This window comes from Drosophila elegans, unplaced genomic scaffold, assembly GCF_018152505.1.
Source record: "Drosophila elegans isolate 14027-0461.03 unplaced genomic scaffold, ASM1815250v1 contig_208, whole genome shotgun sequence".
In the NCBI taxonomy this organism is placed as follows: Eukaryota; Metazoa; Arthropoda; class Insecta; order Diptera; family Drosophilidae; genus Drosophila; species Drosophila elegans.
The window spans coordinates 14860771-14885569 of record NW_024545578.1 but is presented as its reverse complement, the minus strand read 5'-3'; the positions used below and the strand labels follow the sequence as shown (position 1 = coordinate 14885569).

At 39.0% G+C, this 24799-nt stretch overlaps 1 protein-coding gene across 3 annotated transcripts in view; it reads left to right on the top strand.

Moving 5' to 3' along the window:
* The window catches only part of LOC108150239 (junctional adhesion molecule A), a 100441-nt gene extending 75965 nt beyond the window's left edge, over positions 1–24476 (top strand). For 2 of the 3 annotated variants that reach the window (XM_017278297.2, XM_017278298.2), the window contains one exon: positions 21314–24476. In XM_017278297.2, coding sequence (XP_017133786.1) covers positions 21314–21687 — 374 coding nt within the window. In that variant the 3' untranslated portion in view covers positions 21688–24476. The remainder of the gene's footprint in view (positions 1–21313) is intronic. The other variant, XM_017278299.2, reaches the window with a different exon arrangement.
* The last annotated feature ends 323 nt before the right edge of the window (positions 24477–24799 follow it).

The window sequence follows — 24799 nt, the reverse complement described above, 5'->3', positions numbered from 1 at the left end:
CCACCTGCTCCATCTGGCTCCATTCAATTATGGCCAAGCAGAGGAGGGGAGATCAGGTGACTCGTGGCTCGGCATATTGATATTTGAACGACGCACAATGCTGCCTTCGCAGTTTACACTTGAGAAATCAAACGGAAGCCCCGACAAATGTCCTGCCATCTGAGCCCTCCCTGAAAACCTGCAAAAATAAAAAAAAGAAGACAGTAAAATCCCGAGAAAAGTAAAGTTCGAGTTTCGATTTATTTTCGCCAGTTTGAAAATTCGTTGGCTATTTGTGTAGCGCTTTTGTTGCTTGCTCATCAAATGGCAAACGACTCAGGGCAGATCAAGGAAAGTGTGAGAAGTTAAGGCCTTGACCTGATTTCCGTCCGAAAAAGACCAGGAAAATCCTTTAGTTCGCTGCACGTATCGAAAAGTCACCGAAATGGAATGTCCTGCAAAGCACACACACACCGACTAGAGGCGCCCGAAATCCTTTAGTCAAGTTTCGCAGGATGGCGAACTTATTCCACTCCGTGTGCTCGACAACGTTGTGTGCTGCAGATTAGCTTTGTATTTTGTCACAGGAAATTACATTGCGCCTTAAGGATGCCGTAGCGCAAAAATTTCGTTTCATTGTTTGCACGTTTGTAGTTGTGTCCGCCGCTGACTGAGTGCCCGACCTCCTGATCCTGGACTTTGGTCCACATCCCATGGCTAGTCCGGGTCCTGGTCCAAGTTCTGGCTTCGCCAAACTCAATCCCCTGTCATGCACTGCTGCGAAATGCAGGTACACGTGACTAGAAAAATTTTACTGATTAGTACTTCTTTAAATGGAGAAGTTCTTAAAGTTTAAATGTTAATATGTCTTACTGACATCAAATAATAAATAGTACACAATTTTTATGTTTATGGTAAATATTTATAATAATTTTTAGAACATATGTTTCACATTTTAAATATTTATTAAAGAAAGGCAAATCGAAATAACAAAATACTAGAGTTTTATTTAAATATTGAAAAATAAAAATATGTTAGAAAACAAATAGACTTCTTGCTCAATTTAGTTAATCTTAAATGAGATATTCCTCATAAATTCCCCCTATTTTGATACTCAAACGCTCTTTTTCTCAGTGCAGTTCTCAGGTATGCGATTTTGCCTTCTTTCGCCTCTAATCGTGTGTACGTGTGCCACTGAAGTTGGTGTGACTTTTCAGGTCCGGGCACATGGAAAAGGAGAAGCCAGCCAACTGTCCACCTGCCTTCCATTCTTGCCCCATTAGTCTGTACATTAGGAGCTGCGCACAAAAGCCAACATTTCCTGTGTGGATGAGTCCGTGTGAATGTGACGCACTGTTGTTGCTGCAGCTAGTTTGGAATTCCGGTAACACAATTTAATACAAGCTACAGCAAATTGCACTGGCATAATGTGTGTATTTAAATGGCAATGATGACTGTTTGCTGATAGTCGCCAACAATTACACTGAGATAAATACGAGCTAGTCTTTAATTTTTTGTGCTAGAGATAGTGATGTTAGAACGGTGTCGAATAGTTGGTCTCACACATTTGCCCCAGATTTCTGCACGAGACAAATTTTTAATGTTGGAATACTTTTTCATAGATATTTAGCATATTAAAAAAGGTTAAATGGACTAAATATAGAACTACTAATTTAAAAACGTTATTTAAATGAAAAAATCACTCTATTTAATTTTATATCATAACCGTAAGCTAAATACAACATTATTTAATCTGAAATTAAGTATTTTAATCGTGAAATGTGTCAAATACAATACATACATACAAAGATTACCAATTTACTGATTTTTTTAATAATTTATCTCCAGTGTACCTTACCAAATCTTATGCCTGGAAAAACTTTCTCCATAACTTATGATAACATTTCCGTGTGTGCGTTTCCACATCGAAGCTTTGCCGCCATCACACACTTAAAGCCTTTGCTTCATGCATAGTCAATCCTCAGAGATTGCCGACAAACATAATTTTTGCCATGTTGAACAACGGGCAAAGCCAAGTAGGAAAATTGGAAATTGGGAGACGAAGGAGGCTGCGACCGCAGACCAACCCGGATTTTTGGCCACAGCAAGTGGGAAAGTCAAGTTGGGATCCCTGGGTCGGCGGAATAACTCCTTCATTGCCCCCAAAAAAGGGGCCAAAATCTGGGGGAGCTGGCAAGCAAATCCGCAGCTAATAATATACGGCTTTTGTTTATTAGATTCATACATTTTCTAGCCAAGTTTTGATGCATATGCGTACGTGGGTGGATATTCTACCATCGTGTGTTTGAGATTTCTCCCATTATGTTTGCTTTTATGGCCGCACTGCGTGCTCGAGTACCCAAGTTACCGAAAAAAAAAAAAAAAAAATAGAATTCCATCTTCCAGCCGCCACTCGAAGTGATTTTAATAAAATTACCAAAGCGTGTAGGTAAAAACAACTTGGAGCAAACCATCTTGCTGAGCGGCATGTAAATCCTGGACAGAAATCGCTGCCGTTGGCAGAAAATCGCTGCCTTCGACCTATGATGAAATCGGGCCAAATTGCATGATTTACGTAATGGAATAAATAAAATAAATTGCTTAATTTACTGATAAATTACATGAGCAGCACAGCATACGTAAGTTTGCCGTGACATTTTGGGTGGTAGTAGTAGGCTGATTTAGGGTGTGATTGGGTAGTTCAGAGGATGAGTGACTCAGGGTGTCATAGTTACACTTACAACAGCGGGGGTTTTTTGAGCACGGCCTTTGTTTTCCTTTGTTTGTTCCTGCATTTTTACTTTGGCACATTTTACGAGATTAATTTCGTTGCCCGGGCAATACCTTTGCTAGGTGGCGGTGGGTCAGGTGGGTCAAGTGGGGGTATTTGGGCGTTACTGGGTGGCCAGTGGTCAGCTGCAGCCGCAATAACCACACACACCCTCAGAAGAAAAATGGCAAACGGGACAACGGGCGTGTATACGACGACTACTTAGCCCAAACAAACGTAAACGCACCTGGCTCCTCCGTCGGCCCCATTCTCATGCTCCTCCGCCTCGAATATTTACGAAAGATTTATGCCAAAAGCTAATTTCATGGAAAAACGTATTGTTCACGTGTGTATTTTGAGGTCAGCATAAGCACTATTGCACTATTAGGCCGAAAGTGTTCAGTTCGCTGGCCAGGGCTTTGTTGTTTCGGCCACGTTATTGCCGCCCGACTTGACCCAAATCTAATTATTTATGTTAATCGCTCTCCGAAGCCTGTACAGCCTTATATATCAAAAACGAACATTTATTCCCAGCCCACGTTATCATAAGATTGCTTATATATATTTAATGAGGGCAACTGGTGCACTTGACAAAATTCAATTATAAGCCAACTTTAAATCATGGCTTAAGAAGTTCGGAGTAAATGTGCTCATAACCCAGTGGCTGCAATGATGGGACACGTTCGAAGTTCCGAGCTGGGCAAACTAATCGAAAGTCAGGACACTCCAGGTCACTGGGCAAAAGTATAATCACACCAGTAGAAGAGTAGAGTAGCAGCAGCACAGCCAACTTGTGCAATCTGGCAGGGCTAATCTCAAAGGATGCTGTTTGTCCTGGCAAAGTCATTCCAACATATTGGCCCTCTATCAATGTATCTGGTCGGTTGCACTCCTCCCTCTGCCGTACACCTTCTCCCCTCGAAACCCATTTGAATTTTCAATTGAAATCAAGTCTTAATGTGACCCGACTGTCCAGGGATCGAGACAGCCACCAAATCCAAACTGGCTGCCCGAAATTACAGCTGAACTCATTTATGGCCAGAACGGATATCAAAATTTAATTAAATTTTCATTTTCAATTTCGCTGCTGTCTCTTCTGTGTGTGAATGTGTGGGTGTGTGGGGATGGTGGTTTAAGTAGCCGACAGAACTCAATTTTTTTTCAAACACTAGAATTCCAATTGAGGACATGCACAAAACTCAATTATGACAACTGAAACGGGGCAGCAACAAAACAAGATGAAAAAAATCGGCATAAAGACAAAGGGGGTGCGGAATCGATGCAGAAAAAATGTCGATTATCCAGCTCGGGGTGAGCATTTTTCATCGTGTATTTTGTCATTTCCAAATTTGTCACATGACGTGAGGCAGCAACAACTTGCCCTGGCATAATGTTGACTCTGGCATTAATGTCAGATTCCCCTTCCAAATCCCAAATCCCAATTCCCTGCCAAACGCCATTCCCAATCCCAGCGAATTCCCTTTGGCAACCGAGTCGCCCTGGATCGCTCCAGGGGATTTTAACGAATGTGATTTGAAAATCAAGTTTTTGCGCAAATTGTGAAAACGAATAAAAGGCATCAATCATTCAGTCGAGCATCGAGTGAGCTGGAGTGTATAGTAAATGTCACTGCCATGGTTTGGCCAGCTGAATACTGCCGCAGGTTTGGCGGAGAGGAATCCTGGACAGGACTGAACAGGACAGGACTAGATGGGGCAGAACATGACAGGAGTCGGTGGACTTCCGCTTGCCGGGCCATTTCCGCTGGCCACTAAGCGCCCTGCTCAATATGCCAGGTCCTGGGCCGCAGGTCCTTCGTCTATCTGTGAGTCCTTGTCCAGTAGTCGGTAGTCAGTAGTCCTGGAGCTCATGATTGTGTGCATTTATGCGCTGATCCCCTTTTGCGAATTCCCTTTCACTGCAGTCTGCTCTGCCATATTAACGAAGTTAAGCCAGCACATCGGGTGCTAACGTATATTTACTCCGTTTCTAATGAGATTTCCAGGCACTAATAGAAACGAAGGTGCACACAGAGAAAAGGGGACTTTAAGACCTTTCTGGAAAAATAATTGCATTTTTACACTTGTACTTTAATTTACAACTTTTAAACTTTAGAAATTAACTAACATTGCAAAAGTATTTTTGATAGTATCATTAATTTATTTTTTTAAAGTACCAAACAAATATTTATTAAAGTATTTTTAAATTAAACCAGGAAAAATATAAATAAAAGAAATCGATTTTGTTTAATTAGTTATTCTTTTTAATATCTTAACTGTGTTAAAATGTTTTTTTTTATTTATAAGTATATTTTTCCTAAATTTTCTCTCTGTAACTCGTTCAGCTCATAAACAGCAAATTCATGAATACTCATTGCATAAACTTTAATTTCGTTCTGCGAATAAATGTGTGTTTATTTGTGTGGCTTGTATGCCTCAATTTGCTGGCAGTCCTGTTGGGAGGATGATGTTTCTGCCGATGCCGGATTTGCCCTTCGGCTTTCACCTTTGGCTTTATTACCCAACTGGTTTCTATAGAATTTCCACTCTAAGGGAAAATACCTGCTGGGCGGCTTTGACTTTTTGAACAGGTGACACATTTGTTTGTTGCCCGCTTTGATTATACCAAACGAACCGAAAACCGTTAGTAAAGTCGGTATTTTAGCCCGGTCCAAGCTGTTCGGCAGATTATGTCTCTGTCAAATGGTAAATGGCAATTTGTCTGCCAGAGCTTTTGGTGTTTATTGGATTTTATTTCGCTGCCCCTTGGGGGGTTCCAAAAATTGCATTTTCTTTATTAATTAAGTACCAATCTACGCTTGCAATTCAATTACGAAATGCACAGCCACTCTCTTGCTATTGAAAACACACACTTCTACCTTTTATTAATTGTTTGTTTGGTCACTCACTGACACAAACAAAAGAGATAACCAAATGCTGCTGAATGCAGGCAAATATTCCTGCTGAAATACTGTCGGAAAACAATAAAATTCTATTCTAATTTGAATTCATCGTTTTCTAAGGAATTTGTTGTTCGGCTCCTTGCTTCTTTGACAGTACATTTTCTCTTAGATGTGAACTTTCAATTGTTGTAGAGTCATAAAGGGAAGAATTCGAACCAAAAGAATTTATTCATATTTTTGTTTACAGACACCATAAAATTAAGAGCATTCCGTTTTTAAAGTTGTTGTTTGTAAGGGACCAGAATTTGAGTTTTTTTTTTTAATTTTAAATTTCTTAGCAAGCCATTGTTAATTAGAAATTCAATTACTATTGTGTCCTTTTGTGCTTTTTTTTGTGGGTAAAATTCTAAAAACTTTAATTTAACAAGAATGAACGCTAGATCGACTCGGCTTTTGATCCTGATCAAGAATATATATTCTTTATATGGTTGGAAACGCTTCTTTCTACCTGTTACTTACTTTCCAACGAATATAATAAACCCTTTTACTCTATGAGTAGTTTATTTATTTATTTTTTGTGAAAAATTCTTTAAAAATATATAAATCAAACACCGATTCAATCTCTTAAATAGCAAATATTTGTAAAAGGTTGAAAGTTCCTAAAATGAATGTATATTTGGCTATCCCTAATTCGGGCCTACAACCAAATTTTGACAAGCTTCGCTTGGCGGGCATGTTATTAATTCCTGTGGCTTGCCATAATTTAACAAGTTTAAAATGGAATATGAACTATTTTTTTTAGTTGTTTCCGGCTAGATTCGACTGCCTGCCATCTGCCCACCTGTCCGGTGTGTGTGTTCTCCTGTCTATTACCAGAACTCACACAGCTTCCATCGCCGCTGCAGTGATGCATGCTCACCATTTTGTTTTTTATTTTTTCACGAGTGCATTGCAGTTTTTGACGCCGCTCCCTGCCTGAGAAAAAATGGGCAGTGAAAAACGGTTCGTGCAACATATTTAAAATTGAAACATGCAGAGTTGCCAGGCACCGCAATATTTTTTTCCAACTGCGAATATACATCTCACGTGGAGACGAGCATGACGTGCGCCAGGATGCAGGATTCAGGATTCAGGGTGCAGGAGGCGGGAGCGTCATTGTGTTGCACAAACAAATGCTTATGTTTTTGCTTATCCCAGCCAGCAGTAGCTTGCGAACTGCAATCTTGCCCAGATTGAAAGCCATTCTCCCGCTGCTCTGCAGGTAGATTTTTGCCACAAAGTGGGGGAGAGGTGAAAATCCGAACTTTTGGCGGTCAGTTGCTTAATTGAAGGTTGCTCGGCTTCGAAAAAACAACTTATACAATACAAAAAAAGAGGGATAGGAATCCCTGCCACCACAATCTTGCACAACACCACAAGCGTTTCGGGCATGATACTGAAATATGCTCAAACTCAAAGGCATTTGCTTTTAATTAAAAATTTCCACTTGGCGAAGTTTGGCGACCCGCTGGAAATTACTTACTGCCAACTACAGATACTCGGCAATTTGCCGGCATGGCATCATAACCGAAAGAAATGGCTGTATATATATGTATTATATACATAATCAATTTAGCTATGCAATTTTAATTACAATTTGGGGGCGGGTCAGTGCACACATGGCACGCCCACTCTCCAGGAGGAGCGTGAGTGCAAATAGCTGCATAATGGAAAAGCCGTCGAGTCCCCGAGTGCAACCACGCCCCCTGTGTCCTTCGGCCCATTTGACAGACAGTGTCTGCGAAAAGTTAATACACATGACGTGCAACAAATTATATTTATCGTGCATCGGCAAGCATCAAATTATCAGGCTACACCGCCAACCGCAGCGACTAGCGCAAGGATCCCGGTGTCTCATCGACATCCCCGTGGTCCTTGTCGCCGTCGCAAATTGATGCTTAAGGACAATTTTCACTTCATTACGCGCTGCCTGTTCCATTCCTCTTCCAGTCTTTTTTTTCGGAGCACTTCAAATGGGTATCAGGGGTGTAGCTGGCACAGGCAAAAGGTTTGCACCAGGTAAACTCTGGAGTTTGGTTGCCTTAAAAGAACGTTAAGAATAAACTTTTTAAAATTACATACATGATATGTCAATAACTCATACAAGTCAAATTTCAATTTGTTTTCGAAGTATATATATATTATTATATTTGACTTTATTTATGTTTTAATAGAATTTTCCTTTTTTTCATATTAACTTTTAGTAATAGAATCCACAATTTTCCCCCCACTTTCTTAAATCGAAAGTATCCACCAGTCCAATCCCTTGAATATCATATTTATTTATACAATTTATTTAGCTTAAACGGAAATTCTTTTCCTGTGGCTGGCATGGTCCGAATTACTTGGCTTCTTGAGCAGCCAAGTGTGGCTGGGAACACCCTACAGCCCACAACAAAAAACATCAGCAACGGGAAACCCGTACTTGTAAATATGCAGAAGAAGCCGCAGCAGTTATTGCCACCGTGAAATTACACTTTGGAAGCCAGGAGGCAAGGAAAACCCTATCGCTGATGTTGACGCGCTTTGCGTGCTTTAGCGCACCTTGGCATGAATAATCTAATAAGGAAAAATGTCCGGGTGTATATCATTTAAAGGCAACCCAGCCACACTCACACACACGCTCGACTGGCTTGCATAATTAATTGTGATTGATATAAGAAATTATTCGCCGGTGGCCAAACAGATGGCTGTGCCAAGTCAGGCCAAGACATGCTAAGAAAAGCCAAAAAGGGCGCAGTGAAAAATCATCTCGCAAACTGTCCCTAAAACCAAAGCCATACAGACATTTATTCCAAACCACACATATGCATATACCATTGGTGTTAAAATAAGAGTTCTATGAATACGAAATAAAATCTTTTATGAAGAATTAACAGTTTATCATATACGCAATATAAAAAAAATCATTATAAAATGTACATAAAAAATAATGTACTTTTTTTTGTCAAAATCAAATTAAAATACATTTTGCTATTATTTTAATTCAAATACCTTTCAATCTCGAGCCGGAAAGAATGGTCGATAAAAAATCAAATTACCACTAAAATCCTTTTTTAATCCTAAGTATTATGTATTATATAGTGTTTTAATAGCTTGCATATCTCACCATCTCGGCACACCAAATTGTATGCTATTTATGTGCCCGCGGCTGTTCATATGGGGCGAGTGATCCGCACACCTGCACACGGCAAATGGGACATCATAAAGAAACTCAATTTGTTGCCGCTCGAGCGATTTGTTTGCCACGCAAATGAACGAAACGAGTGGTAGTAAAGGTGTGCCCTTAAGAGTGTGTGTTTGTGTGTGTGTATGCTTGCACGTGTGTGGGTGAGCGGATGCAGCGGAAAAAGGGAAACAAACGGAAAGGCAGCGCTGGCCATTTTAATTTATGTCGGATGGCAGCACTGTGCTAAGCTGCTTGACGCCGCCAGCGGAATAAGAACGGGCAACCAGAAAGCAGCAAGAATTGCTGGGAAAATACTGGTAAAATGCTAGGAAAACGGCGGTGGAAAGGTCGCGGACTTGGGTCTGCAAATAACCTTAAAATATAGCAGCCGGCTTAAACAATGGCTAAGGGCGAGGACATGTGTGTGTGTGAGTGTGTGTGTGTGTTTGAATGCAGGGGTGTGGGATAATTCGCTAGCAAATTGAAAATAAACGCTCGGCGCTAACTAAAAAAGCTCTGCACACTTTTTCCTCGTTTGTTCAAATGTTTTTCTGTGAACTTGGTCGGGCGGTGCTTACTTTTCAACTAAATGGGACACACACACACTCGCTTTGGCCAAGGTATATGCGTATATATATGTGTGTAGACCCGCTACGAAACGTGGCTTACTTTCTTCTACATTTTGTGGCATAGATTTCGGGCGCAATTGTTAAATTTGCAGAATAACAATGGCTTCTTTTAACCTTTTGTGGAGTTTGAAAATATTTTGCAAGAGAGACCAAATGGAAAGCACTTTGATTTTTTTATTCTCAAAAAATTATTGAATTCAGAATGGTTTAGCCTAAATGTCTCCAATATTCTAATATAAAAGGGAGTTACATTTTCAAAAATTTAAAGGAAAATTGGTTTTTTTATTTCTATGTATTAAATAAAATATCAACGCATTTAAATAGAAATATTTTAAGTGTTTAAGCTAATCCCGTAAGCAGTACTTTTACTAAATTTGAAAATTATTTATTTAGCGTAGCAACCGGTCAAGCAGTTTGGAGGAAAAATAATGCCTTTACTGGGGCTCTAACTGAAAATATAATTTATGATGGGATCCGGACAGCACACTAAACCAAAAGAACTGTCGAAAATAATTAAAAGCAGTGGCTTGACAGAAATTAAAAAAATACGCGATAAGAGAGTGAGTGGGGAGCGCAAAAAAAAAGCTTTATAAATAAGCGATAAGAAATGTTGAAAATCATTATTTCATTGGAATTTATTTTATATTGAGTCTAAACCTATTGGCTAAAGCTAAAGCTATGCAAAGAATTCCCGATTTATCAAAATATTTTTCTCAATAATGGGTTAAACACAAGAATGTGGAATTCGGCATAAAAAAGTGAATGTATATTATAAAATCTCCTCAGCTCTGTGATATTTATTAAATTTTGTAATTTAAGCTGAAATACAAAATTTATAAAATATTTTTGCAGTTTCTGTTTTCTGTTGAGCAAACTAGAGGCCTTAATTAATTGTATGAGGCGTTTTACTGAATTCACTTTCACACATTTAAAAGGTATCAGTAGGAGTATTCTAAAAAGGCCAATCACAAAACTGGCAGCATTTATGCTTCTACAAATAATAACAATAAAATGATTTGAATGAAGAATAGAACTGGCACATTGCGAGGTTTCTTTTGTAAAGGTGATATCGATTTGTGAGATTTTTTCGTGGCCTTGTTCCAATTGTTTTTCACTTATCGTTGCCCAGTTTGTGACTACTTGTTCTGGACTAACTTTCCCGGGAAAACCCAAGTCGATGTGCTGGTGCCCGCCCACTTTTCCTGCGTCAGTGGATATCGAAATGTCACCGCAGTTTTCGCTTTGAGCCTGCTGGCTATCCAGCCGGGCTTAACCCATTCAAAGTTGCGTTTCCAATTTGTCCGGACTTTCAATTTCAGATGGTCCAGACATTTGTACTATTTTCAAGTTGGACAAGCTAAAGTTCCATGATTAAGCGCGTTGATAATGAAGCGAACAGAAATGCTTGTATATTTGTTCAAGGAATTTCCAATTTAAAGTTGAAAAAATATAGCAAACTTAAATAAGCAAACAAATGGCTAAGCAGGGTATGCTCATAGGTGAGCGGGGTCGGTTGAGGGCAAGACCACGCCCACTCCTGGGGGCTCTCATTACCCACAACCAATAGCCAAGTGCACTCGCACACACATTTACACACATGAGCCACACTTTGCCGGCAGCACTTAATTACGAAACGGTTTTTTGGCCACGAGGAGCATCTGCTCCTTTTTCGTCCTAGATTGGGGGACTGGTGGGGCACTGTGGGGTTAAGAAGCGGGCTGCCTTTTCCCAGTTGCCTCGCTTTTCTTCCGCATTACTGTGTGTGTGTGTGTGTGTGGGTTGGGGAAAGCAGCTGCTCCTTTTGCCAGCCATTCCGCTGTCAATTGCAACATGCATTGTGTGTGCGCCACTGATGACGGCACCGACGTGGCTTAAAAGGGTTTTATTTTCTATACTCTTACACAGAGTGTTCTGGGAGAAAGAATAATGTATGAAATCATGAGCAGATGCGTTTAGAATAAGCAAGAAACCTTGAAGAGCTTTTGAAATAAACATGAAGAGGATAGCTTTAGAGTATAAGTATTTCAATAATTTAGAAAAGCAAATTGGATAACAAGATTAGAGAATTAATATTAACATGCACTGCAAACAATTTAAACAAAATTAAAACCAAATTGTCACCATTTTTATATGTTCATACATATGGGGCGGACGTTTAGTCTCAAAGTATAATACTTCTTGATACCTTTTTAAGTAATGCCAAGAACCTAGTGATTTCTGTAGCACCCCCAATAAATTTTGTTTTATTCTGTTAAGCAGCTCAGTGAGACAATACTATATAAGGATAGAGATGTTTTTATAATTTGCATAGGTTCAATTCCTAAAGGGCTGTGTTAACTTTGTCAGCAAAGCCATCTTAAGCTTTCTTTTTCAGAAATTTTGTAAATCTGTTGGTTAAGCTGTTGACAAATTTGCCAGGGTATTTACTGCATCGGTTCGCAGCTAATCCTTGTCCCTTGTTCTCAGTTTTTTGCCCGCAGACGTGGTAGCCAGCCTTCGCGCATTTAAAAAACAGCCCTTCTTTTGCTTCTTTTTGTTTGGTTCCTGCTCTCTTAAATTATTACATATTATTTACAATGTGCAAGTTGTCCCGGCTGCCGCCTTTAAGGCGTGGCATTTGTTGCTGTTGTTGTTCCAGCATTCGTTGTCGGTTGTTGTGTTCTTGTGACAAAGAAATGTTGCAAATTAAGCGCTCGACTGCGTGTACTGCACAAAGTTTCAAGAGCGCTTCACGGAGCAACAACAAATGCAGATGCAACAAAATTAAATAAAAGTACTCACGTTTCCTTGTGTGCGGCAGGCAACATGCATACACAAACACACACACTCGGAATTGTATTCCCACATTTTGCGATGCATATTCGTAATATTTCATTATGTTGCTGCACTCACTCTACTTTTTCTCACCGCACTCGCTGCAGCTGTAAAAATGTCGTCATTTTGCCGCTTCAACCACACAACTTTCTGCAATCAATTTGGACTCGTTTACCTGAAATTGTATTAAACCTTTTGCCTCGGCGGCGCTTTCTTTAAAGTCTTTAAAATCATTGTCTTTCTGTCCTTCTGTGTTTCGTGTTTTTCTTTTTGTGCTAAGTGGCAAACTTTTGTGTATCAAGTAGCTACGATAAAACGGTTGTAATAAATGTAAAAACTCGAACTGATAATACCTTCTCGGTTTTAATCAAAAACTTTGAGTAATTACTAAACTTAATACAATAATAATAAAAGGAGTTTTACTATTTTAAGTTTTAAAAATTCTAATTAATTAATTAATATAAGCACTAGGTTTCATACTTTTCGATACTTTTACAGTTTTATAGAACTTTTGTCCGAAAATTTATTGTAATAGATTCCTTTTAGTGTACCTGACTTACCGCATCAATTTTTCGCTTCATAAAACCATTCACTGCAATGAAAAATGCTCCACTACATTTTTGTGGGAGTCCTTGAATAAAGTTCGATACGCGAATGAATTCCCAGCATGCCATTCTCCGATGGTTCAATCGGCATACCCCAAACCGCTCGTTCCGATGTGGTTTGCCCACGATAACAAGTTGAAGTTGGCCCTAATACATGTCCAGTTGGCATGCAAGTGGCAGCAGACCCTCCTGGGTGGAGTGTCCTGTACACGGCAATATCGGTAAGAATGCTGGTAATAATATTTGAGGTGTACCGCAGCGATGCTCGTATGGAACACACTATACTATACGAGAGGACGTGCATCCGTATGCGGCGCTTTTACGCTGCGTTGGCCCTGGAGGACTGCACAGAAAAAATTAAAATTGCTTACATTTTTTTTTAAAATACAGTTGGTAGAAAATGTAAGCTAAATCATACTTAAGTACGAGAAGCATGCTGTGTAATCACCAAAGGTTTAAAATGAATTATACAAGTGTGTAAAAGTATGCAGCATCATATTTTCAATCTGGAAGTTCAGTAGATTTGACGCATCCGTAAGACACTCGTATAAATTAAAAGCCTTAAACATATTGCCATAAATAAATAATAATTTTCGTCGCCGGTGCACACAGTTTTTTTCTGTGTACTAGAACCCCCCATTCTCTTCCCCGGAGGCCTGTCCTAAGATGACCCAGAATGCAACTTGTGCGGGTTAGTTGCCTGGTTTTCCCATCTGCACTCGTGTGCGTGTGTCATGTGACTCGAGGCTGCAATGTTTTACTTACCACAAAATTCTGTAACTAAACGCACAGGGGCGTGGCAAGAGGGGGCGTTGGTGGGGGATATGGCGAATAGATACAGGATAAAACGGGTCTACTTATGGAGCACTTGAGGCGGCACGCACACAGGTAAATGCTGCATCGGGCAGGATATATCCACTAGCAAGTTTTGTTCGGTAAAGTTGCCACGGAATACTGAGAGGCAGAGGAAGTGACAGTGGAGGATTCGCCCACAACATATTGTTACGGCCAACGGGAAAGTTCCTGGCCCCAAAATTGTCACCGTTTCAGGTTTCAATGGTGCGCACATTGACAGGGTAAACTTTAACTTAAATTTAAGTGGACAGTGGGCTTGGGTTTTTGGCTCGAGGCTTGAATTTTAAATTACTATAAAATGTCTGATAATGAAAGGCAGGCTGACAGGTTTTGGTTACCAAGCAGAGAGGGCCTTGAATAATAATGGCTTAAAATTACATTTCCAGTTTGGTTGGCTAAAGGAAACTTTTGCAACGTTTGTTGTAACGAGGGCCCTGGATATTTAAGCATATAATGTGAATTAGCTACAAGCTACAAATGAATAAAAGGAAACTTTTATTCATTTATGTGTAAAATGATTTTTAAAATAAATGAATTTTAATACAATTTATAACTTTTTTGACTTTAAATTGTTTTTAAAACATTAAAGATAATTAATTTATGCTGAGATATAGTGAATAACGACCCACGCCAGATAAAAAAAACAGTTTAAATAATATTCTGAGTAATTAATAATTAAATCCAATTTATCTTTGCAACTACTTTTTTTTAAAAACTTAACGTGTTTCAATGTGGATTTAAAACCATTGAACTGCTGATTGGAAAAAATTAAAAAGCCAAGTAAAAAATAAATATTTAAATGAAATAGACTCGCAAATTTGTTTGGGATATTTTTCGTATTTAAATAAAAAAATAATAATTTAATTTTAAATAAACGACTGGCGTGTCATAAGCACTTTTAAATAGACTGGTAATTTTGTGCAGACGGGGAAAACGTTAATGTATCGAAAAGACTAATCTTTCCACTCCCACCCGCACCTAAAGAGCTTTAATGCTAAGTGTACCTTTGGCTAATTTGGCAATCATTAAGGCACTCAGCCAGTCAGTCTGCCACTCAGTCAGTCAATCAGTCAGTTAGTCAGTCAATAGTCTGCGTTGCCTGAAATAGGATCATAATTGGATTGCCGGCTGGATTGTTGTAATGGCCACGCTGATGAAACTCAATTGCAAAACGCACTCAGATTTGAGCTTTTCGGTTGCGGCTGCTTAATCAAGCGACAAAAATCAATAGGGCAAGACAGGGCCACACTGCGTATGTATGATTTTTGAAGTGTTGGCCATGTCTGGTGGTAGAACGATAAAAGCCCAGTAGATAAATCAGGAAACAAGTTCTATCTGCACTTAGCAGGATGTCATATTCAAGGCAAAACTTGGCAACCAGCTGACAGCAATTTCAATTTAAATAATAAAATATTGGACCAATCGATATATATGAATTATGCTGAAGCTCGAGCTATTCACACATTTAATAAGAGCAAGCAAACACTCTCTCATGTGTTTGCAGTGGACAGCTCCTTGAAATCCCAGGACTCGGAAATCTGGCAAATGCAACACACACAAGACGGGAAATCGAAAGTTTCTTATTTCGCTTGGCCTGCATAATTTTTAGCCGTCCACTTTGGCAAATCCATTCGATAACGAAATAAATTGCTTTCAACAAATGCTCACTGTCGTGATTAATAGCTGGAGCTGAGAGGCAGGCAGCCAGCCAGCCAATGATGGGACTGCCAGGGCGAATCCTTTCCCCCCGATCGTCCTTGAAGCATCCTGGCCGCTCGCTGATGAGCGCACATTTACTTAAATGTTCTTGGTTCGGTGGCTGCTCGGGTATTTCCTGTGTGTTTGCGCTGTACGAATTTAATTGAGTGCTAAATGGCACGTAAACTGATAGGTCAACACATACTGACACACAGGGCTACAGGACTCGGAGGCGTTAGGGCGCTGTATGAACAAACTTTCACAGGCCAACCCATAGACCCCGTCCCCCAAAAAACCCAGGACCAAGTCAAAGCCAAAGGCTAAGGCGCTGTCAAGGCCACTCACCCACCACACCCACGGAGTTCGCCGCGAACGTGGCCTAATGTGCATCAACGTTTCAACAAATCAGCCAACACTTGCCACTCGTAAATTGCGTGGGCCAGCACATGGTGATATAAACGATTCTAAAAGGCAGTGTTCAATTAATTTCATTAAAAGGCTAACTTTTGCATGGGAACAGCAGGTGCAGTCATCAGCTAGAGGTTTAAAAAATTCATTTAAAACTTTTAAATGTTGGAAAATCATTTTGAGAATTTATATAATTTTCAAGTAATATAAAAAAAATATATTTTTTTCGTAAAAAAATTAAATATGTAAATAAAATTAGTTTTAACAAAATATGTAATTCAAATTAGAAAGAAGGACTTGGAAATATTTTAAAAAGAGTAATTTTTTTGGCAGGACAATTTGTTGGGTAATCTCCTTATGGTCTAGCAAGTTCGGGCTCCATTTCCATTTCGCCTCGTGGCCTGGGCGAACTTTTTTGGCCCGATAATCCAACGCCGTTTGCGAGTGTATCCTGCGAGTCCTTTGAGCGTGTGTGCGACTGCGAGCTGAGATAAACGTCAGCACGTGCAAATAAAGCATTAAAACAGCCGGCCACATATTAAACCAAAGACAGTGGAGCAAAGATTCATGGGCGGAGGGGTGGAGGGGCGGGCGGCTTGACCGCAATGACTCAAATGACGAACGGCAAAGGGCATCCTGCTCCAGGATCTCTATCCCTGTTGTTGTGGGTCCTGACTTACGCAAACAGTAAGTCAGCCGCCACCCACTCAAACACACACATACGGCGGCAAGGACGCACGTCTCAAGTTTATCAAAGAAAAACGAATGGGGAGGAAAAAAAATGAAAAAAAAAAAACAAGAAAAAAAAATAAGAAAAGTGAGCACAAAAAGCTACAAAGAGCACGGGAAATCCAAGGAAAAGCAGTGGTAACAGGTCAGGACACACTTAATTCATTCGTCGCTTTCGGGGACTTAAAATGTGGTTACAGCTTTTGGCTTTAGCTTTGGCTTTGGCTACGGCTTGGATTTCTGGCTTTGGCTTTGGATTTTGGCTAAAAACTGACGAAACTATGTGTGCGGTCTGCTTTGGTCCAAAGATTTGCCTGCGCTCAATTAAAAATTCCCCTTGAGCTGCTCAAAATTCAATTGGAATTTTCCCCCGGCCTCGTCCTTTACCCTTCAAATATTCCCTGGTACTCTCGACAAAGTCGAGCAAAAGCCAGCAAAACCGCTGATAAAATACATATATATTCCGGGGCGGTGGCAGACACACAGCCAGAGACTTTTGGCTAAGCCTGTGAAAACAAGAAGTTTTTTGGCTAGCTGCCGCCGTTCGGCATTTTGTCACTTTGACAAAATTGTTTGGTAGTTTTCTCGCCGGTTTCGGCTCCAGATCCTGGCTCTCAAGTCCAACTTGTCGTTCAAGTGACATTCAATTATTATTTCAGCCAGGCACTGCACAAAACTTTCCATCGAAACTGAACTAAACGAATCGAAACGAGACGCTGCGACAAACGACAATATAGTTGGAATGTATTTCACTCAGACAAGTGTCCGACGGATATACAGATAAATATCTATAGTGGATGAGGGGGCGCAGGGACTAGGGCCCATAATACGTATTTGCGCATTAAATTCAAAACTTTTCAAATAGTTTTGTGCCAAATAAAATCAAAAAGGAAATCTACAAGAAAATAAAAACAAAACATTGCCCATAAGTATACAAGTCTTGTGCGTATATAATAAAATGAAAATGAAAACTTTGAAATTACATTTTCAATGAGAAACGCTGAGACACCGAGATTCAGTATCTATTATAGGGCTTAGACAGGCATTCTAACTGATTAAAACAAAATTGAGGGAGCACTTAGGAAAGTTTTGCTCAAAAAGGAAATTTTGTACCTGCCTGGGATTTTCTTATAGTTTTTCCGCACTTAGCAGCAGAATTGTCGATAAGAAATAAATTAATGAATGTCAGTTAAAAATTAAGTAAGATTTGATATTGTGTAGCTTGTTTGAAGAGCTAGAATGTGAAATAAATTAATTAAATCTCCAATTAATAAATAAATTAATACAATGAGTCTTTAAATACCTGGTTAATCGACAAAATAATTAAAAACAAAAAAATAAAATGAACTGTTGATTAAAACAGATACGTTTATCATTTGTAAGCCGAGTTAAGTCCACGTAAAACATGACCTCAAAACAATAATAAATATGTCACATTTGGATAAACTTTAATTCGTGTATTCGCGTTGCACAAAAATCACAGAAATGTTGAAAAGTTTGTGCTCGATTTTACATAACATTTTCCCCCGGCGGAGCCAAGGTAAATTCCGAATTGCAAATGCAAATGCGAGTGGGAGTTTCTTATTTTTTTGCCGGATAACTCGTAATTTGGACTCGAGGCTGCCGCCCAAAAAGCGTGCAGCTTAAAATTAATGACAGCGACGTAAATGTCAACGCAGGATGAAAAACAAGCACTACTTTTAGCCAGCCGCAACGTGTGGCAAAAACAATAATAAAGCCGAGTTTTTTGTGGGGGGTGGGGGGCTACTGAGGGGCGATGTATGGCTTCCGGTTTTTGTTCGCGCGCTGGTATTCTCTGCCACGCCCAGTGCCTGGGGCCGCCCCTTTTGCCAACGGCATTGCGTGCTCGAGTGTCACATATGCACATTTTATTTATAAACTTGCAGCAAAGTGGAAAATAAAAAGCGACCGACTCCGCGTAATGCAATGCCACCTCAACGGGGGAACTCCGCTTTTCGTTTCGTCCTTTTTTGTACAACTTTTTACTCGTTGCATGCCCATGCCCGGCGATAAAGTCCGTGAAATGCTTATCATGCCCAAACCGGATGTGCACAGTGTCAAGCAGCAGCGACTAAGCGTTTTTATATCCCACGATAGTTTAATGCATAATTGAAAAGCACGCAAAGTGAAACAATAGACCAAGCCGAACGAAGGCCATTTAAACCATTTCCGTCTGTTGGGCGGAGAAACGCACACAAGTGCATCGCCCTTAAAATATTTGCCAGAATTTAGGGTCCTCTAAATTCCTGGAAACAGAAAAAAACATTTCGCTTGGCAATCAGAGAATTTATGCTTGTACAAAACGCTTTTGATAAGGTAAATAAAGAGGTAGCTAAGTTTTTAATAGCTCTCACATTTTGGGGTTTCATTTTGTGTAATATGCAACACCACAGTTGCATCTCTTTTTGGTCCATCAAAAAGGACTTGTGATGATCCTCACCGACTATTACAAACTTTTCGGTTTGCGTTTGTCTAACATTTCCGACAAACATAGTTGGTTGGAAAAATGTACATTTACTACCATAAATTGTGTGAATTATTCAGAAGTGTCATGGGTATACTTATTTGTCTTACACTAAAAATATGCAAACTTATATCTTTATCAAAGTTTGCATATTTTTAGTGTAGAAAAGAAAATTAGAGTTGTACGTGTATTAGAGACCATTTTCGTTGAGGAATTAAATAGATGATTAAATTAATTATATTTTAATCTCTAGGCATCGAGAAATAATCACATTATCACTTGTCCACAACAACTTTCTCTATGGCCTCTTCGGCAGCTTAGGTCAATTTGAAACATCTTGTTATTAATTGAATTTTCCGCCTTGCTGGCAGCTTTCTAATGCCTTCTCATTGGCCATGCTAAACACAAATTAATGGCAATCAACATTTCTGCCCATTTGCACTTGTTTGCACTTGATAATGGAAGTTATTTAATATTTACGGGCTCAATTGGGCACGAAACAATCGTGCTAATGAACTGTGTAAAATTCATTTAGGCGCTGGAAAGAATTCGCATCGCATCAAGTGCCAAGAAGCGGAGGGCAATTGTGGCCGTAATTGAATGGCGCTTAGCGAAACCAAATCGCAGCTTTATGTCGCTATTTAGGGGCACTTGCAAAAAGTGCGGAGAACAAGTGGCTGTCAGCCGTCATCCGGCATAAAATGCACAAACAAAGCGCGTTTAAGAAAATGTAAAAATACTGCCAAAGTATGCAAAGCGGCTCGTAAAAACACTCGAAACTACGTGCATGCAGCTCGTCGAGTTTCCTTCGTCCTGCGTCCCTCGTCCTTGAGCGAGAATTTTGTGTGAAGCTTGGTAGTTGCTTAGCTGCATCCTTCCATGACCGGCTTCCTTCCTGCGAATCCATCAGCGCTAATTTTGCATATTTCAGTTAGCATTTTTTGTTCGGCTTCAAATACTAGCTTTCCTTTCGTTTCAGTGCACTTTACTCGCCTTTTGTTTGGCTAAGCCGGCTGGTGACTTGTGTTTTCCCAGCCTCAAAGCCTGAGGTTACTTAAGTTATTCAGCGTTTGAGGGGATAGGTCGGCGAGCTCTCGGTATCTCGGTCCTGATGATGAATTATGTGCCCCACGTACGTTATTAATAATTCCTGTGCTGTCAACAAATACATACGTTGTCTTGTGCCGCACTGTCTGCTTCCCACGCTGGGGCCACATTGCGTATGCGTGAGATGTTTGTATGGGACCCCAAACTAGGAATCATCCAAATTTATTGGCCATCTTGTTGTGCAGCAAACGAATTCGAATCGAGAGTCCCTCGACGATCTACGCAATCTGTTTACAACTCCATATGGGAGATACCGTACCATACCATCACGCATACGACGTGTATTGCGGCACAACCCATTCGCTCATCACGCATACGCCGTGTATTACATCATGGCCACTGTTTGTTTGCACATTGTATGTACACATTTTATAAGGCACAGTCTACATTGGCTGGAGTGGCAAGGTTAATGGGTGGAAAAATTCAACTCAATCAATTACCAGGACAACACACTCGGCCAGTTGAACATGTGTAATTGATACGAGTCCTTAAAGGTGTTTTGTGTTATTTATGCTGGTACTCCTTTGCCCAGCATCGCGTGCAAACACTTTAGGCTTGAGTACCCAACGTGTTAACAGGTCCACTTAATTTCGGCAATTAAACGGTTGCATTGTGCTTTGACTACTTCTCGGGAATTTCGGGGGAATTAAGAGCCGGCAGTCGAGAGATAAATCATTCGGCAAATCAATTTATTAACAGGCATCACAATGCTTGGGAGAAATTAGCTAATTATTCGGTGGTCGGCAAACTGGTGATTAAATATTTCATACGCTCCGACTGACACCGAGTTTGTCCAGGCAGAAATCACAAATGTCTGCCAGATTTCCCCCGGCTCCCTTGGCCCAAAACTAAACACTGCAGCATTAATTAAATATTTATGCAACATACACAAGCAAAACAGACAAACAAACACACACACACACACGGGCGATGCCAAACAGAGCGCAACAAATAAAGACGGTCAATTCTGTTACGGCACGCTGACTCGAGGAGTAACAAGGATATATGTACAAACACAACATTCGTACTTGAACTCACATCACATTCGTATATGCTAGTAGTACTTGCTTTTATTTACCGCTTTAACATGTAAGCTCAAGACAATGCAATAAAGTTGAAATTAGTTCGGGCCATAATTTCAGGTGAACATCCGGAGGCAATGCAAACTGGTTCATCCGGTTGTCAGTACAACTGGCTGACAATCGTCCTGCTCCTGGGCCTTGTCCTTTGCTACAGTCAACGCTGCTGCTGCTCGGCGTCATTAACATCGCCATTATCATTACCATCACCATCAGCATCAGCATCATCATTGCCAGCGGCCGCAACGGGAGAAAGTGCATCCAGTGAAAGTGCGGCAGCCGCAACAGCAACAGCAACAACAACCACAACAACAACAACAGCAACAGCAACTATGGCAACAAGGAAGCGGTGTCCTGCGGTCAAAAGCTGTCGCCAGGCCGCCAGTCATGTGCTGGCCAAAAGGTCCTGTCACAGATGATCAACTGAAGGCCACAACAGCCCCAACTAAATAGAGTAATTTAAAGAGCCGCATGAAATGTGTGCGAGTGAGTGTTGGGTTAAGTATCTCCGAGTGTGTGAATGAGCGTTTGCTAATCAGTCGTTTAGTATGTCAGTTATAAACTTGTACTCACAAATAAAAACACAATGCAAAGCAATGGCGCGGTAGTGGGTTTTAATTTATCAAACTAGCAAAAACTTTTTGAAGATTCCCTGCACAAAATAACATAAAAAATTTACTTTTCAAACTATTACAATCTGAAGTCAACTTCTAATTTTAATTATTTAAATTTTGTAATTATTAAATTTCCCTTTTTTGATTATTCCTAAAAAATCAATGAACTTTAGTTAAAATAATACTATATTTTATTATAAATTTAATTTTTCTTTTGTTTAGATCTTTAACGCTTTTGATGAAATTTTAAAATTCTTTAAATAATTGTTGTGGAAAAAAACAACAACATTATTTGTAAGTCAACATTTTTTAGTGACATGGATTATTTGTTTTGGTTACTTACACAATGGTGAAGTGTTTCTTGTGGGTTACAATAATTTTTCCATATTTCAGGTGTTTAATTTGTATATATTTCGTTCATTTATTTACCTGTCTCTAACAAAACCACAAAATCTTAATTTAATACACCTAATTAAAATATTCATAATCAACCTTTTTCTACCGCCCAAGCCTTTGTTAAGCAATGTATTTATATAAATAATACTATATGTAAGCTAATTGATTACAATTTAATGTGTATATTTAAACAAAATCAAAATTTACTATAGAATGTGTGTAAATAACAAACTTAAACATAATTACGGCATAACCGAAGCGAGGCATTCAAAAAAAAGTGTACCGCTAACAGTATAGGAATGAGTAATCTATATGCCCAGCGGCGTTGACTCTTTTAATAAATTAATAAATAATCAAATAATGTTCAGTGTACAGTGCAATGGCGGGGCTCAATATTCAATAATTAGATAAAAACGTAGACAAACCAAATAGCAACAAAATGAGAGCAGCAGTGAGTCATAAAACATTTAAATTGATTGCCATATCATGCAAATATTTGCACTGCGCAATTTTCCATCCAAGCCAAATATAAATTCAATTTACTGTTTTATTCACCCGCACAGAATACAATTAATTTAATTTTTTGTTGCATTGATATTAATGTCACAATTTTATAATTGACGGTAAACCAGGCCGCCACAATTAAAAAGGTTTAAAAAACTGATCGAAATATTTAACTAATAATTTCTTTACAACTGCTAAAATATAAGCATCACACTGTTCATTTGGGCTTTATTTAAATGTCATTCTCAGGTGACATAATAACTTAAGCTAAATAATGGTCTCCCATTAGCTTAGCAGCCTTAATTAAAAATCGAGTGTCCGAGTAAAATGACCACCAACTACAAATTACATATTTTTAAATTTTTTGCAATTCAAATTCCAGTAATTGGCAAAAGTGTACAGTAAACATAAAAATAACAATAACCCATAAAAAAGATTTTCTGTTTCACCCAATAAATTTATTTAATTAAGCATTTAAATGTGAAGAATTAAAACATCAAAACTGATTTCAGACCCGATGAAAGAAATTAAGTATGTCAACTCTGTTGACATACCGCAAATAATATAATTCATAATTGGAATTATAATTATAAAACAACTAGTTCATTGGCCTTAGTTTAAAACCATTTATAAAGGCCCGCAAATTAACCAACATTTGCTATTCAAATCAAGCAATAACCAATTTAAACTTATTGAGGACGCTTGGCTAATTAAAATGTGATGTCATTTCCCCATCTTGTGTTTGGACACAATTATAATGAAACATTATTCCGAATTATACATTGCCATTTTGTTTGTTGCGGCCAGAGCAAGGTAGAATTAATTTTATTAATTTCCGTTAAGCTGTAAAAATAATGTTAGTCATAAGCTGATTTTATGAGAGTGTTATCTGGCAATTTGTGTCATAATGACAATGTTGTTTCCACAATGAAGCTGATTCTTTTTAATTACTTTTAATTTGTATTAAACTATTTGCGAAGACTTAAAGTTAAAAATTATGCTTTTAAATAAAATACCTAATTTATAAATATAGTTATCTTATTCAATTATTTATACTTCCAATTGCAATTGTTGCCATAATAATAGTTTGAATGTAAAATTCCAGGTTAAAATTACCATTTTCCCATCCTTGTGTTTCTGACTTCAGTTAATCTCCGAATTGTTAATGCAACCAATCAAAAATATAAGCAGACGCCTATAAATAAATAAATGTATTGAGTTTAAGTGTGAATACAAACATATGCCAGCCAAATTGTAATTCTAACTGAAGCATTTGCCATAAACCCTTAAAGCGCAGTACATAAATCTACATATGTAATCGTAGGCCATCAGCTAAGTAATTCCTGTATATTAAAGTTAATTAGTGAAACTCTAGAGTTATGCATTAGACAAGTAAATTTACATTTACATTCTATGTGTGAGTAACGACACATAGTTAAATAGTTGTAACAAAGCAATCGAACTGTGTAAAACGAACTACTTTTAACTGTTGAAATTTAACTAAATGGCAAACTAGTGAAAGCATAACATAAATATGACATCATAAAGAAACATAGCAAAACATTACAATAATAAACAAATAGCAACGCAAACAAAGGGCAAACAACAGGGCTGAAAAAGTGTAAACAGGATGCTTGTTTGTCTTTTGCGCAATGATTGTCGCCATATTATTGTAAAACAACAAACAACAGCAAAAAGCGATACGATTAAAATTTTTTATTTAAAAATTAACCCATCCCTGGCGTTTTCATTCGGGGGGCTTAGCTGTGTTAACTGTACCCTGCCCGTTCAATTATTTATGCAAACTACAAGGGAACCCAAACAGCTGGTTGCATCCTCCAGCGGCTCCAGCTCGAAGAAATGAAAAATAAGCTGCAACGTATGCGTGTGTCACATGTAATCGCTGGATTATAGACAGTTCGGCCAGGAGTTCGGAATGGCAGGATGGCAGGCGTTGAAAACTGGGTCAGCAAATAAATCGAAAAGGCTTAAAACAAGGAAAAGGAGAGGCCATAGA